The sequence below is a fragment of the Portunus trituberculatus genome, chromosome 23 (assembly GCF_017591435.1).
Source record: "Portunus trituberculatus isolate SZX2019 chromosome 23, ASM1759143v1, whole genome shotgun sequence".
Classification (NCBI taxonomy): domain Eukaryota; kingdom Metazoa; phylum Arthropoda; class Malacostraca; order Decapoda; family Portunidae; genus Portunus; species Portunus trituberculatus.
This window is the reverse complement of record NC_059277.1, coordinates 15,432,137-15,449,553: the sequence shown is the minus strand read 5'-3', so window position 1 is coordinate 15,449,553 and position 17,417 is coordinate 15,432,137. Positions and strand designations below refer to the sequence as shown.

Genomic DNA, 17,417 nt, shown 5'->3' with positions numbered 1-17,417 from the left:
TTCAACAAAGCGATCCCAGAGCACTCAAAAAAGCGTTTTTAATCTAAAATGAGGTTTGAACACGGGCAAGTTTTATGTGATGTCCCGGGGTAATAGTAAGTTAAGTACGTATCAAGAAATCATCAGATTCCAAGGAGGTATCATTGTGAAGTATCTTCCAACATTTGATCATATAACGCAGCAATCTAGTAGGCCTATGACAAAGAACAAATTCTAAGCTTTCAGTAGAGAACCATAATCCATATTCTCAAGCCCTACAACGTGCCTAAAGCCACTGAACAGCCTCTGACTTTTAAAGTCCCCAACATAACGAAGATACTATAAAGTTGAAGAATATTCAAGTAAGGGACGGATAATCTGAAAGGTTCCCTGCATACCGTACTCTTTAGATTATTAGAAATACCATTTGCCTTTTGGGTAATGTTAGAAATATAAATGCTGATGGAATCATGAAGAGATATCAATCAATACTCCCAAGTCAGTATCTTTCACAGGGCTCTGAACATAATTGTGCATGTTCTATTACGTTTTGGTAATGTCTATATGACTTCAATATTGACTTGTGTAGGAACAGAAATGTGAGGCTACAAACAAATTCATCACACCATAGTTGTCTGCTCTAGTTATATCAGTAAAAGTAAAGGAGCAAATAGTAGTAGCATAAGCTGCTGCTGCTGCACAAGCAACATCAATAGTTATAATAGTACCAACAAAAGTAGTAGTACTAGTTAATGGAGTGACGGTGATGGTAGTAGTTAATAGTATATTGAATTATAGAACTCATATTATGACTGGCTTATTGTAACCTCAGCCTTTCATTACAGGATTCTACATGCAGAGAGAGAGAGAGAGAGAGAGAGAGAGAGAGAGAGAGAGAGAGAGAGAGAGAGAGAGAGAGAGAGAGAGAGAGAGAGTGCAGTATCATTAAGTACTCGTATATAAAACATTGCTTCAATTTCATTAATTTATTTCCTTTTACAATAGACTTGTGTCACCTTGACTTCTAGTCTGCTCCCATCTGCACATTCCAGGCATTGTGAGTACAATTTCAGTGTGAGCAAGACACTATAACTGTTCAGCATGACATCAACAAAAGTTTTGCCTCAACATTGGACTTTGACAGCAACCAGTATCATAACTAGGGCTATGTATGATGTCTTGAGTTTTCCCCTTCTTTTTCTTCACATGTTATTCTAATTATTAAAGTAGATATAATGATACATATTTACTTTTCCATCTCATTCTTAAAGGAAACTTTGCCAACATCACTACAGATCTGTCCACATCCAGCACCACAGAACAATGCTACATCCCACCCTCATGACAACCTTTCAATCATCACATGCTAATAGTAAGTATTTTGAGGGAAGAAAACTTATGTAACTTAGGTATACATACTACTTAATTCTGAAAAGCATTCTTAAGATTACAATACAGAAGTACACTGATAAATATTTAATCTATCACACATGTACCTTATTTAATAAAAAAAAAAAAAAAATTCAACAAAAAACAATAATGTCCTACAGAGATTAACTCCAACTGTCTGGTAAACATACCTATCTATGCATAAAAAAAATAAGTACATCACAAAAATGAAGTCACAAAAATTGGAATGTACATCAAAAACAACACACATCTTGTAAAGATGACTTTGGAATGACACACACAAAATATCATTTCATCTATGGAACAACTGTGCAGCTGAGGAATGTAAGAACATGTACACCAAATCTCACCTCACTGTAGCTAGATGAACCCTCTGTTATCTCTCCTGCATCATACATACACCTCTCCACCTTTGTTGAATAATTTTTCTTCAACTTTTCTCAGCAACATAAGTTCAAATTATTCTTTCTTGTATATTTCACAATAACACCAAATTACATGAAAAAAGCCAGAACCATAATTTACCTAAATGAGCTTTGGCAAAGATTTTTTTCCATTTTGACTTTAGTTGTTTACTAAAATAAAATACACCAATTACGAAATATGTAATGTGGAATGTATATTAATCCTGTATATGATCACAATACCTTGGCCTTTGCTAGCACCTTATACAGAAAGAAAAGAGGTTTTAAGTATAAACAGCTGAGCACCACAGTTATGCAGAGGAATTTACCAGCATCAATTCAAAACATAAATGAGCTGCACCATCTCATGTTCACATTGGTGTTGCTACCAAACAAAGACAGACACTGTTCAGACCATGCACATAATTAATTATTGCACAAAACTGTTTATCAAAACTGTCTTGTATCTTCCAAGAATACGTATTAGCTGCTCAGAGAAAGTTGATACAGGCAGACATTATACAACATGTAAGATGTACTCAACCTGCTTCCAAATTTTCCAATCAACTGTCACTATTCCTTGCCATCTATCTGGTACTACAGTTTGTGAATGGATGAGATACTATGGAACTTACAAGACAAGTTATAATACATGGTAATGATGACTTTAAATCCATGGCTAAATGCATAATACCATAATGGAAGAGACAAGGAATGTTCACTCAATGATTCCAAAACCTAGATAACCCTGGTTAGCTGCCACCACCAGTATGTAACTACAAAATACATTTTGTGCTGCTCACAAAAGCTGCTGTCTGTACTGTAGTAAAATAATGGCAATTCAATTTTATACATTTGATTGAAAGGTTCATTGCTTATCCTTATAAATGACAAGTGCCTGTATTTCTCATTTGCAGTCTTACACTTGCAACATTTTTCATTTTACAAAGTACTGGAGATAAGATATAGACACAAACCTGTGACTTTACAGATAGTCTGTGTAAACACTTGTAGACAACCTGGGATGGTACATGAAGGTTGAGCAACAACTATTACTAATCTATAAAAAACTGCATTAAAAACATACACTTAATACTGGACACACATGCACAGACTATTATAAAATTAGAAACTATGATGAACACAATATTGCTGGTAAGATAAGTATGTGTGGCATTATTGCACAGTGCTGGGGACTAGTTTAAACTTTTCTATATTAGGGATGGAATCCATTTCTAATCATACTTGTGCTTGAGAACACCACTTGCTGTTCCTTCCCATCACTCTCCACATTTCAGTGTACCATTCACCCCCTGGATGAGCCTTGGTTACACCTGTAAGCTCCCTGGAACACATGGTGTAGGCAACATGCCTGGAGGAACTTAATACTACTCACTACATTTTCTTCACATTGCTGAGAGCTTCACTAACACTACTCATCCAAAATACAATACCATACCATTTGTCCTGTCCATTTCCCTTGTCCATCTTTTTAACCATAAGTAGTTATTTGTAAACAACTGCCTCAAAACAACTGTATTTGTAACAGTACCTAACAATAAAGGTTTCTATAAAAACAACAATTAAAGCCTTTGCAGTCACTCCATGACCACATTGCTAAATATAAAAATCCTATGGGCCAAGAGGGTTGAGTACGGAAGGCACCCTCACTCATGAAGTGTGAAATCAAGTGATTTCTGCTCTCATAATGCTGAAGGCAAAACAGCAACCACCATATAACAGTGCATTAGTGTGTATACCATTACATGATTGTCTACAGCCTAGTACAGTATGAGGACTTGGACAATCCATTTTAAGTCCATATATAAACTGTAGTGTACATTCAATGCTCCACCATAAGCTACATTCCCAACAATTTTTCCTCATGGTTATCATTTAATAAATATCAGTCTTAAAGATGTTTTGCCAACATAAGAATTCCCAATGAATCTATCTACTTATATACCAGGCTGGCAAAACCACACAGGATGGCCTAGACAAGCAACACCATCTTCAAGGAAAGAGCACAGCATTTCTGAATACAAGATGCCATCAAAGTTTCAAAACTGCTTCTTTTGCAAAGTTAAGTGTGTTTAACAGGAACAAATGGTAATTCTTGTGCGTCAAGTGGTGTCAAGCTGCCATTACTGAGACATTTGTTGAGCCCTGTATACACAGTCCACCATCATGCAGCCTCGTGAGGCATGGGTGATGTTGAACCCAACACCTGAGCATATACATGGGGGAAGGGGTGGAAGGAAGGAGAGAGAGAGAGAGAGAGAGAGAGAGAGAGAGAGAGAGAGAGAGAGAGAGAGAGAGAGAGAGAGAGAGAGAGAGAGAGAGAGAGAGAGAGAGAGAGAGAGAGAGAGAGAGAGAGAGAGAGAGAGAGAGAAGCCACAACATGTGTCGGTTACCCTTCAGTTTTGATGGAGGAAGGATGTGCGCTGCTAAAAACAACAATTCTGTTTGAATCGTTTCCAAACTTTTACTTCCAACATTTCTCATCTTGTATCCTTGCTTTTTGCATTTCACTTCAGAATTTCTATGAAGTGCAAGGTGGCATTCTTGGTCACTTCATATTTAAATTGCTGACCTGTTGGCATATGAACGAGCATCCTCCAACTCTCATGGTTGGTGCAACACTCCCTAGCGACATGAAATTGAACCTTGCCATTAAGTAGGTAGCATTGCTGGGCAGTGTTAAAAGTTCTTACCCAACAATACCACATGTGTGCTTGCCCCTAGTATATACAGGTGTTTGTTGCCATGTTGACAGTCACTAACAATAATTCTGCAAGAAGACAGCACAGAAAAACCTCTATATTGTTTTAAATTTGAAGTCCTTTTTAATCAGTTATATATCTGAAATAAATTTCACAAGTGTACCCTGAAATCAAAATTATCACAAGGAATAAGAGAAGAGACAATGGATATAAGTTAATTTGGTAGATCATTGAGGAAACACCAAGGAATGCAGAGATAAAACTAAGGAAGCACTGGCTGAGTGACTTGGAGAAGCTCTTCTATGTTTGTGCAGAAGACAGATATTAAGGGACAGTACAAGCAAATGCATGAATAAAGGTATTTGTTATAGGTACAGCATGAAAATCAGATATAGATCAATAGACAGATACAAGCATTTCCACAATAATAAAAACATCCTCATCTTGACTTTTCTTTTTGCTCCTTCAAACCCAAAACTTTCCCTAAGTTACAGAAGAACAAACCTATTTTGAAATGCTAACGTTACAAGCTGCCTTTCAAATTATTAGAGTAGAATTCTGTATTCATAATTATGAAGAATTCTACTTGATGGATATTTTGAAATTAACTCTTGAGTTTTCTTGAAGTCTAACACCCTAAAATGATTTAGAAATTCTTGTTGACATCTTTTAAAATAAGATTATTCAAACTTCATCTATCAAAATCGGTGATAAATAAAAGAAAACATAATTACATCCATAAGTAAATTAGATTTCCTTAAACTTCTACACACTTGTACCATATCCTCTGAATTCTGTGTTTTCTTACATGACTGGCAATTTACTAGCAAACTTCACAGACTAAATTATTCTAATGATTCGAAGACCATCATAATAACCACTTATTGTTCAGTCACAGAGCATCATGTACTGGTACAAACCAATGGTGAAGCAATGCAGGCTGACTGCTATTTTGCTACCAGTGTCATGTCACATCTTTTGAAATATTATGTAAAATGGTAATGGCACTACACACATGCTAAGTGGTAATGAATCTCTGAGTGTTGATGACAAAACGCTGTAAATGTGGCAAATGAGCATGGCAATGTGGACATGTAATGCTGCATCCCAAAATTAAACAATGTGTAAAGTTGAGAAGGAGATTGGAAATGGTTGTATCAGAGAAAAAATGAGAATAGATGGATTGTGCTGGTAAAGCCATGTGGAAAGAATGGAAATGACTTAGTGAAACATAATGTATCAGTGTCCCATATATCAAAAACAGGACACGAGGTCCTGAGGAAGGACCTAAAAGCTAAACAACAAAGTTATACACATACAATTGTGCAACTGGACAAGTTGACATCAAGAAGTGACAGATTCAGCAAGAAAGTTGTCTGCTTTCACCCCAAAGCAAATGTAAACAAGCTGTGAGAGTTTCTTTCATACATCCTCTTTGTTAAGGATGGGTGTAATGTGTCTTTGGTTCTGTCTAGCCGTTGAGCAATAGGTCTCAAATGTTTGTAAATATATATGCAATAAGATTGCATCTTGCACACTCCTGGAGATGTAAATCAAGCATCTTGATACAAAGCATGGTCATTATAGCCATTCCATATCTGAACCGCATCAAGCATTTCACCATCAAGTCTGTATATAACCAACATCATCAACTTAATGCACTGAATTTATGTCACACTCTCAGATAGACTTTTAATACTTACAAACATATGAGCCGTGGGTGTACAATGACAAAGTCAGAACTGATCACATGGTGGTAACTTCAGTATTAAGATCAGGTTTCAGGAGTTCATCAACAATGCAAATATTACAAAACAAATACTAGAATGTAACCACCTGTTCAATGTCAGCATCTTTACAGGATGCAGCCACATCATGTACAGCCAAGAAAATTAAAGTCTAGAAAATATTGCACCTGGCTAGTGTTCAAACTGCCCTTCATTGTATATCAAAATGCTGCACAGCCATTTTGTTTGCTTTCTACATTGCATCATGTGTAAAAATTTAAATATACATACGCACTCTCTTTCTGGCAGCTGCAACTTATAGCACTTCAATAGCAAGAGTATGACTGACATCTTACCACAGTCTTATCACCTCTATAAAAATACCACTATCAACGCTTATGATGAGGCAGTGAAGAACGCGGCTGACTGCACGACCCTCTGTATCGCCGTGAGAGGGCGGTTGCACGGCACTATATGTTCCCATATTCTAAACTGGATTCAGAAGAAGAGGGAGATAGTTGTGGGAACTGTTCAGGCACAGGGTGGAGGTAAGGATTGGGTCGCCGTACAGGGATGCCATAGTAGTCATCAGTGTCCTCAGCTGAAGTGTCTCCCCCTCCCCAGTCCATCCCAGTGGCTGCCCGCTCATTGACCAGCTGCTTGAATTCTTGAATAGATTCGTTGAGTGACCACAACTGACATAACAAGGACATGTCCAACTGCCGCAGACCAACCTAAAATACAAAATGTAAAATCAAGTGAACAACAACAACAACAATAATAATATAAATCAGCATGTTTCAGCCTTTCTTACCTCAAATTACTTACATTTTTTTTTTTATTATTAATTAATTTATTTTTTTTATGCATGGGAGAAGGCCAGTCAAGGGCAACACAATATTTAGGAAAAAAAAGGCCCACTTGGGGGCTGGTTCTCTAAGGGATAAGTACAGAGTTGGCCAAAACTAGGGACCAAATGTCTTGATACCACCCTCTTAAAAGAAGTTAAGTCGTAGGAAGACAGAAATACAGAAGCAGGTAGGGAGTTCCAGAGTTTACCTGTGAAAGGTATGAATGATTGAAAGTACTGGTTAATTCTTGCATTAGAGAGATGGAGAGAATAGGGATGAGAGGAAGAAGAAAGCCTTGTGCAGCGAGGCCACAGGAGGAGGGGAGGCATGTACTTAGCAAGATCAGTAGAACAGTTAGCATGAAAATAGCAATAAAAGATAGAAAGAGATACAACATTTCAGAGGTGAGAAAAATGCTGAAGACAGTTAGTCAGCGGGGAGTTAATGAGGTGAAAAACTCTTGATTCTACCCTATCTAATAAAACTGTGTGAGTGGAATCCCCCAAATATGCGAAGAGTACTCCATACAGGGACAGATAAGGCTCTTGAACAGAGTTAGCAGTTGGAGGGGCAAGAAAAACTGGCGGAGACACCTCAGAATGCCTAATTTCATAGAAGCCATTTTAGTAAGAGATGAGATGAGAAGTTTCCAATTAAAATTATGAGAAAAGGACAGACCAAGGATATTCAGTGTGGAAAAGGGAGACAGCTGAATGTCACTGAAGAAGAGGGGATAGTTGTCTGAAAGGTTATGTTGAGTTGATAGATGGAGAAATTGAGTTTTTGCGACACTAAAAACTACTAGATTTTCTCTGCCCTAATTGGAAATCTTAGAAAGATCAGAAGTCAGGCGTTCTGTGGCATCCCTGCGTGATCTGTTGACGTCCTGAAGGGTTGGTCATCTCTGAAAGGATGTAGAAAGATATAGGAGTGGATAGGGCAAGAAGTTTGGTTAAGAAGATCGTTAATGAACAATAGAAAGAGAGTGGGTGATAGGACAGAATCCTGAGGAACACCACTATTAATAGATTTAGGAGAAGAACAGTGGCCGTCTACCACAGCAGCAATAGAACAGTCGGAAAGGAAACTAGAGATAAAGTTGCAGAGAGAAGGATAGAAACCATAGGAGGGCAGTTTGGAAATCAAAGCTTTATACCAGACTCTACCAAAAGCTTTTGATATGTCTATTGCGACAGCAAAAGTTTCACCAAAATCTCTAAAAGAGGATGACCAAGACTCAGTAAAGAAAGCCAGATCACCAGTAGAGCAACCTTAATGGAAGCCATACTGACAGTCAGATAGAAGATTGTGAGGTGACAGATGTTTAAGATTAAGATTAAGAATCTTCCTATTCAGGATAGATTCAAAAACTTTAGACAAGCAAGATATTAAATCTAGAGGATGGTAGTTTGAGGGATTAGAACGGTCACCCTTTTTAGGAAAAGGCTGAATGTAAGCAAACTTCCAGCAAGAAGAGAAGGTAGAGGTCAATAGACAACGTTGAAAGAGTTTGGCCAGGCAAGGTGCAAGCACAGAAACAAAGTTTTTGAGAACAATATGAGGGACCCCCATCAGGTCCATTAGCATTCCGCAGGTTTAGGCCAGCAAGGGCATGGAAAACATCATTACAAAGAATTTTGATTGAAGACAAGAGAAAGTAGGAGGGGACAGAGAAGGGGCTACTGTCAGTTGTCTAAGACAGCTGTGTTTCGGTGAGGAAAAGAAGATGAGGTTTAGTAGAGGAGAGGTGGTGTTCTACAGACTGAAAATTAGATCTAAGACCATGAATGTTGGAGAAGTTAATGTAGAAAAAGTTGAGGGATATGTCAAGACATTTGGGGTCATAATCAAGAGAGGAGTCCAACCTGAGGACATTTCTGGTCCCTTCCCCAGAATGAGACTCCGAGGCTGGGTTTGGAGTTGCCATTTTTTTATTTTGAATTTTAAGTGAAGGGTGTGTGGTAAGTGCATGTAGTTTTGTGTGAAGAAGGAGAGTTGTCTTTAGAGGGCAGGCTGTGACTGCCCCCTTTAGTTGTGAGACACAAAGGGAAACATACAGCAAGATCACAACTAGCTTTAATGGAAAGTTCACAGCACCCCCCTGAACTAGTGCTATTAGATCTCGCTTGGAGTAAACTATTATTTCAGTAGGTGTCTACTACCTCCTCCAGGTTAATCTGGGATGTTTCTGGTTTGCAACACCTCCACATTCAACTTAATCAATATACTATAATTTTTCTATCAAAGAAATTACAATTGTTTAGTATTTAAGCATTATGTTGATAGTGTTTTCAATTATGGGTTAATTGGTCTTCTATTATCTCCATCAAACAAACAATCTGTGTGTATACTAGTTACTGATTTTATTAAACATTATGATGAAATGCTTGTCCTTTCTTTCTTTCTTGAGACTACTAAGATATAAAATAATTATTAAGTACGTACTTCTTCACTTAACATTGGTGTGTGTGTGTAATTCACCTCGGTCTCCTCATGGTCACCCAACCAGTCTTCCCCAGTACGGAGCGACCTCAGAGCTCATAGAGCGATCTTCGAGTAGGATTGAGACCACATCAACACACAACACACACCGGGAAAGCGAGGCCACAATCCCTCGAGTTACATCTCGTACCTACTTACTGCTAGGTGAACAGGGGCCACACATTAAGAGGCTCGCCCATTTGCCTCGCCGCTTACCAGGACTCGAACCCGGCCCTCTCGATTGTGAGTCGAGCGTGCTAACCACTACACTACGCGGTGTGTGTGTGTGTGTGTGTGTGTGTTTGTGTGTGTGTGTGTGTGTTTACTTCCGCCATCCATGTGATTCTGGTTTTTATTTATTTATTTTTTTTTTTTTAGTTTCCAAGTATATTCAAGATAACTATGTACTGTTTTCTATGGATGAATTTTCATCTCTCTCTCTCTCTCGTGTTCACACCAATATCAACTTATGTGTTCTGTATACCTATTACCTATATCATGCAATGGGTACTAATCATTCTAGTATAAATACCCCTAGGAAAGGCAGCAAGATAAATGACATGAAGCGCATCGCATTTTGGTGAGCTCTCGCCATTCCCTGAATGAGGACTTGGACTGAGAGACAACTCATCAAATAATAATTTATCTATCCATTACCACTGACTGTAAGTTCACTGGTTACTAGAGGTCTCAGGGTCATATTAACAACTTACCATTTCCTTTCTGAGCACGGCCAGCTGGGAGTCGAGAGTAGAGGGTCGCCGCTGTCTCACAGGTGGAGCGTGCGCTGGACTGAGCCGCGGATTATTGCCTGTTATGGAGCCAGGCACTGGAGGGCTGCCTCTGGGACTGTGAGTCTTGCTGCCTCCTGACGTGGCCCCGCCGCCGCCACTTTGGTTACGGGGAGAGGAAGAGTGGCTGCGCGGCGAGGAGCGAGGAGAGAACCCTTGCACTGACCCGTTGGCATAGTAAGGCTCAAATGCACTTGCCCCGTAACCCACACCTGAGTAATGAGAACGTGCGGATTCGGGGCGTGAGTCCATACGAGATTCAGTGCGGGAGTCTGCCCTGATGGGGGGACTGTATCGTTCCGTGTTGGGCTTCACCGGGGGGCTGTACCGCTCGGGGCCTCCACCCTCTCGGCGGCCCGCGAAGGTGAGGAGCCCGCTCAGACTCTTCGGCAGGGGGGGCAGGCCTGGTACAGGGTTCATTGTCGCTGGTTCAAACGTGTGCTTGTTGCAAATCAGTTGTCGCGGTGAATGTGATTGCCTCGACACACCAAACTCTCTCAACACTAAGTATCACAGAGCACGCATCGTAGCTGCCGTCTGGTCAAGGTGGCTCTTCAAAGATGTTTCTCCATTATTTTTCACACTTTATGACATAGTCCATTATTCACGTTTTTTTTTCCATTAACCTGAAAAGAACAAATACATAGGTTACTAATCAAAACGTCACTTTAACAGTAACGAACAAACTTTTTTTTTTTTTATGAACGCATCATCTGACGGACTGGTGTACATCTGTACTGACATTACAGTACCATACAAGTCTATTTTCTCTAGATCGTGATGTCAATTATTCATTTAAACATTATCTGTAGTGAATCACGAGATCACGGAGACTAGTGTGATGTGAAGTGTGCAAAGGAGTACGTCACGAGACTGACGCATGGCGCTCCGCTACGCTGTCGCTAGCCACAATAACTTCACCCCTCACCGGCTCACCGCTCAGCTCAACCTTGGAAGGTGGAGAGTTGTCTCAAAGTTGCATCACTATTCTCTTTCCCTACTCACGGCTTCTGCGCAACGCTATCTACTTATTACCTCTGTCATCACCGTAGCCTGTTTCTTCTTTACCATGGGGTCTTGGGTGTTTCATTTACTAGTGTTATTACTGTTATAGTCGACGGTAAACATTCATACATAAACTTGCGTCAGTTGTCAGGGTTTCGTGAAAATTACAGAATTTCACGCAAACCATTATAATTCCAGTGATAGGTTGTATAACAATTATTCTGTATCAATGTGGATGGTACCCTTAACGTCACAGTTAATCATCTCTTTAGCTTGATATGTAGGTTACTTGTTTAAAGAGCCGACGTTTCGAGATATATATATATATATATATATATATATATATATATATATATATATATATATATATATATATATATATATATATATATATATATATATATATGTGGTTCCGCAAAAAGGTGAGAAAAAATAATAAAACGAAATTGTGTTTTAAATATATAGATAACTCACTTAAAGCATCCAGTAGAGCACAAACTGTCATTTACTCAAGGCTCAAGCATAACAAACATATGTGATATTCATAAGCAGTTATATGAAGAACCATCTCGCCTCTTGCTCTTAACTAGTCATCTTCACCTATGTCACATCGCTCCTAACTTAATTTTACACTCAATTCTCTTATTCTTTCATTCCGCCTTGGTCTACACTCTACTCCCATCTGTGACTAACTACGTAATAACACTGAGGCAACCAACACGACAGTGACAACATGATGCCGGGACCCACCCACCCTTTCACTGCCCTCCTCTCCACACGCACATCACAACACTAAGGTCACATCAAAGATCTCTCTCTGTCCAGGCCTCGCACATCCTTTCACTGCCCTCTTCCACACTAAGAGAGAGAGAGAGAGAGAGAGAGAGAGAGAGAGAGAGAGAGAGAGAGAGAGAGAGAGGTAAAGTAAGTGACCAAGCAACACAAGATTAGGTGTGATGTCATTCATTACATGTTACAGGGTTGTTTTCAAGTTTTAGCACTATAAACTATGAAATATGAAATCAGAAGAGAAAAATTATAAGATGTGGTGGCATGAAAATAATCTGTACCATTACAAAACACACACACACACACACACACACACTTTTACTTTATTTTATTGTGTGTGTGTGTGTGTGTGTGTGTGTGTGTGTAATTCACTGTTTGATCTGCTGCAGTCTCTGATGAGACAGCCAGACGTTACCCTACGGAGCGAGCTCAGAGCTCATTATTTCCGATCTTCGGATAGACCTGAGACCAGGCACACACCATACACCGGGACAACAAGGTCACAACTCCTCGATTTACATCCCGTACCTACTCACTGCTAGGTGAACAGGGGCTACACGTGAAAGGAGACACACCCAAATATCTCCACCCGGCCGGGGAATCGAACCCCGGTCCTCTGGCTTGTGAAGCCAGCGCTCTAACCACTGAGCTACCGGGCCGTGCGTGTGTGTGTGTGTGTAATTTTTTTTTTTTCACTGTTTGATCTGCTGCAGTCTCTGACGAGACAGCCAGACGTTACCCTACGGAACGAGCTCAGAGCTCATTGTTTCCTATCTTCGGATAGGCCTGAGACCAGGCACACACCACACACCGGGACAACAAGGTCACAACTCCTCGATTTACATCCCGTACCTACTCACTGCTAGGTGAACAGGGGCTACACGTGAAAGGAGATACCCAAATATCTCCACCCGGCCGGGGAATCGAACCCCGGTCATCTGGCTTGTGAAACCAGCGCTCTAACCACTGAGCTACCGGGCCGTGTGTGTGTGTGTGTGTGTGTGTGTGTTTACCTAGTTGTACTGTACACGGTTGGAGCGGAACTCGATATGGAGACAGGACACTATGAACCCCACTCAAACCTTGTACAATACAAGGTAAATAAAACTACACACACACACACACACACACACACACACACACTAAAATAAAGTCAAATAAAACCAAATAAAATAAAATATAAATGAATAAACAAATAAATAAAATAAATAAATAAAGAATGAAATAAGAAAATAAAAAATAAATAATAATAATAATAATAATAATAATAATAATAATAATAATAATATGAAGAAGAAGAAGAAGATGATTTAATCAAATAAACAAATAAATAAATAAATAAATAAAAATAAATAAATAAATAAAAATAAAAGTGATCAAAACTTTCTTTAGCAAGGGGGATACTGGTCTAAGGCAAGAGTTGTAAAAATGGTCCACTGAAAATCTACCAAATGCAAACACAATAAAAAATATTAAAAAATGAATTAATGAAAATCTAGAACTGTTTTCTTTAAGAATCTCTTGAAATTAAAAATGCGCATTTCCAATCCTGCACCATTATTGAGAAAATTTTAAAGCCAGAGAGCAAAGGATAATACATGAGCATGACAAATTATAGTTAATGATCTTGGTATCAGTGATGTCACAAAAAAATATAACCTTTATATAACTAGTTAATAATAATGCCAGAAAAAAAAGGAACAGCTTTGTCATGGCCTAGCAGAGCCTCTCCTACTAACTGAAAGATACAGAACAAAAGAGCAAGGAAGCAAGATATGGATGATGCCTGACAGACATCAATCATGGATCAGGAATGTGGAAAAGGTGATGCACAAAGGTTACAAGGAAGAATGATGTTTGAGAAATGTAATATTGGATCAGGAAATGGAGATGTCAAATAATTTTTCTATCAAATTCCATTTATAAGTTAAATTCTAATTCTTGGTATTTTGCCTACATGGTGACTAAAATTCTTATGTGGAAACCCAAAATCAAGAGCATCCTTGGAACCAAATAATGCCAACTGAAAACTACCACATATAGCCATACAAGAGAAAACCTCACATTAACATCATTATAAGTACAATAGTAAAACACTAGCAAATAATACATTAGGCACCAAATTCAACTGACATTTCCTGCTGCCCATCCCTTCAGCACACCCACAACCACTAATCTGAGCTCACTTATATTGTAACCCACCTAACACTAGTTAGATTAAATGGTTCTTCTCTAAAATCACTGCTCCACGCCGATCTGTATAATACGTATAGCACAGTGCAGTATATGTAACGTGTTTACCATCAGTGAGAGTTTTGGTGAGTGTTTGCCCTTAGTGTGTCGTACACAAGCCTTCAAATGTGGTGTGTTCAGCGAGTTTTCTATAAGTCCAGCAAGCTGCAGCGAGCCACGGAGCTCCATCACACTCGGAAATGAACAGTACACTGACTTGCATTTGTTTCTAGCTGGGGTTTGTGGGTAACTGGTGAATAGGATTCTTATTGTGTCTATAGTTCTTTTGTCCAATGACTTGCCACCACCTCTTAACAGCACGAGCTGTGCCAATGGGAATTTGCTATATGTATTCATAGGCGGGGCACAGCTGGGCAGACAGGTGCACAGACATCTGTGTGAGCAGTTCAGCCATGGCCACCAGTGACACTAGTCATAAAAGTTGCGAATTTGATAACTGGGAAATCATCGCTCCTGCGATGCAAGTCAGTGTACACTCGAGAAGAGGACCAGCCAGGACCTTCATTCTTTCGTTAAGGTATTGTGAGGAGGGTATTGGTAAAAGTAGGGCATATTGTGTGAAGCTATAAGAGAACCTGTGTGGGGGATAGGGAAACTGCCCCATAGCTAGGATATGGTAGGTTAGGTTTATGTTAGGGTTAGGTTAGTGTTGGAGGGGGGGTCTGGGGGGGCACAGCATCCCGGTTAGATTAGGTCACATTAGATTAGGTTTATGTTAGGGTAAGGTTAGTGTTGTAGGGGGTCCGGGGGGGCCGTGCCCCCCCCGGCTAGGTTAGGCTAGGTTTATGTTTGGGTTAGGTTAGTGTTGTAGGGCGGGAGTCCGGAGGGGCACAGCCACCCCCGGTTAGGTTAGGTTTTTGTCCTTAGATTTTTTTGGATTGCCATATCTCGCTTCTTTTGGCTCCCCCCCCAAAAAAACCCGATTCCCACAGTCCCCCAAGCTTGTTGAGGGGGAGAAGGAGGGAGGGGAGAGGAAAGGGGGAGAGCAGTGGTTCTGTAGTTTTATCAATTAAATTATCTACTTAAACATCTTTACAGTTATATCTCTTAAATACTGACTACAATTCTTTCCAAACAAACTGGGGCAGTAATTTCATCCTTCTAAAGAATCTGTTCCACATATTACTTTGTTAACAAACAAAATTACTTCCTTCACTTGGTAAGGAGACTAGGATGTGTTTATTTGTCAAGTTAGACCTAGTTTTGATAGACACACTTTCTACTGGTGCACAATGTTTCTTAAAGAGTTGAGGGAGATATAATGTAGATGTGGTTATAAGATAATGAAGAAGAAGAAGAAGAAGAAGAAGAAGAAGAGGAGGAGGAGGAAGAGGAAGAAGAGAGGAGGTGGAGGAGGGGTTAAAGTCATCATCAAGCAACCACCATAAAACTAAACCATATACCTTAAGAACAGCAACAAACAAGGTGAAAAGAAGAACAAGAACACCCTTCCCCCAAAAAAAAAAAAAAAAAAAAAACGAGTAGCAATGGGAGGATGAGATGGAGGAAGGGTCAAGAGGTCAAAGGCCTCATATGCCCACCACTGCCTGCGGTCACACTGTCATATACATTCTCCCCACACTCCACCACCCACACTACCCATACGGACGCTGACTCAGGCCCGCCACTCGCCACTGCACCTCAGGATCAACACTCACGATAAATCTTAAAGACAACTGTATCTTTAAACCTTCGGGGGATGACACAAGTTTAGTTAATTCACACCTGGCCGCATTTAAAACACCACATGCAGGTATTAATAGTGGAGTACAGTACTTGGTTGCATTACAGTACTCTAGAATGTGAATATACATCCCAACACCTTCAAAAACGTTCTGAAATACACAGTATTACACACTCACTGACAACCACCAGCACCACCACTAAAGCTTGAGCTTCCTCCTCTTCTTGTGACCATTTCCCCTTTGTATTCATTCAGTTTTCCTGTTTTATCACATTTTCTGGTATTTCTCCTTTCAAATAGTTCGTTTAATTATTTCTATGTATCATTTCGCATATATTTTTCTTATTTCTGTGGCCTTTATTATATTAGTATCGTATTTTTATCTTTTTTTATGGCGCCAAGTGTTTACAAATCGTGGCCTCGTCCGAATCCTTTCTTTCACCATTTACTAAATTATTTTCACACTCTTCTATTCCATTCTTCCTTCATATCCAATAAAGCTGACACATTTATCTCTCCATTTTTTCAGCCTAACTCACCAAAATCTTCTGGGAAGAAATAGAAAGTTATTTGGCTTTGGGCTTGTGTCCGTATACAGTGTTCGAACAATTACTACACGTCGTTCAATATTTCTCTCTCTCTCTCTCTCTCTCTCTCTCTCTCTCTCTCTCTCTATATATATATATATATATATATATATATATATATATATATATATATATATATATATATATATATATATATATATATATATATATATATATATATATATATATATATATATATATATATATATATATATATCAATTTTTGCTTTTCTTAGCCTTGCTATGTGACCTGGAAGAGATTATTTAATTTACGTGTGTGGTAAGATGTATATTGTAATGAAGGATAATCCTATATTTCTACCTAATCTTACGATTAAAGTACCTAATGTCTCTCTCTCTCTCTCTCTCTCTCTATATATATATATATATATATATATATATATATATATATATATATATATATATATATATATATATATATATATATATATATATATATATATATATATATATATATATATATATATATATATATATATATATATATATATATATCAATTTTTGCTTTTCTTAGCCTTGCTATGTGACCTGGAAGAGATTATTTAATTTACGTGTGTGGTAAGATGTATATTGTAATGAAGGATAATCCTATATTTCTACCTAATCTTACGATTAAAGTACCTAATGTACATATAAACATAATATATATATATATATATATATATATATATATATATATATATATATATATATATATATATATATATATATA

General features: G+C 38.6%; 1 protein-coding gene across 2 annotated transcripts; it reads right to left on the bottom strand.

Moving 5' to 3' along the window:
- Nucleotides 1-950: 950 nt before the first annotated feature.
- On the bottom strand, nucleotides 951-16,371 carry LOC123507954 (protein FAM89A-like). Of its 2 annotated transcripts, none has more exons than XM_045261317.1 (3): nucleotides 16,276-16,371; nucleotides 10,289-10,992; nucleotides 951-6,977 (listed from the first exon to the last, which is right to left on the bottom strand). In XM_045261317.1, exons 2-3 carry the CDS (start codon nucleotides 10,784-10,786, stop codon nucleotides 6,714-6,716), a joined length of 762 nt encoding a protein of 253 aa, XP_045117252.1. In that variant the 5' UTR covers nucleotides 10,787-10,992; nucleotides 16,276-16,371; the 3' UTR covers nucleotides 951-6,713. The 2 variants fall into 2 exon arrangements, with proteins under 2 accessions (XP_045117252.1, XP_045117253.1); XM_045261318.1 differs by having other exon boundaries at nucleotides 16,272-16,325.
- Between the last annotated feature and the right edge of the window lie 1,046 nt (nucleotides 16,372-17,417).

Coding starts and splice junctions, on each gene's coding strand:
- LOC123507954 (XM_045261317.1), bottom strand. CDS start 10,786: ATGAACCCTGTACCAGGCCTGCCCCCCCTGCCGAAGAGTCTGAGCGGG. Junction 6,978..10,288: donor CCGTGCTCAGAAAGGAAATG/GTAAGTTGTTAA, acceptor TTTGTATTTTAG/GTTGGTCTGCGGCAGTTGGA.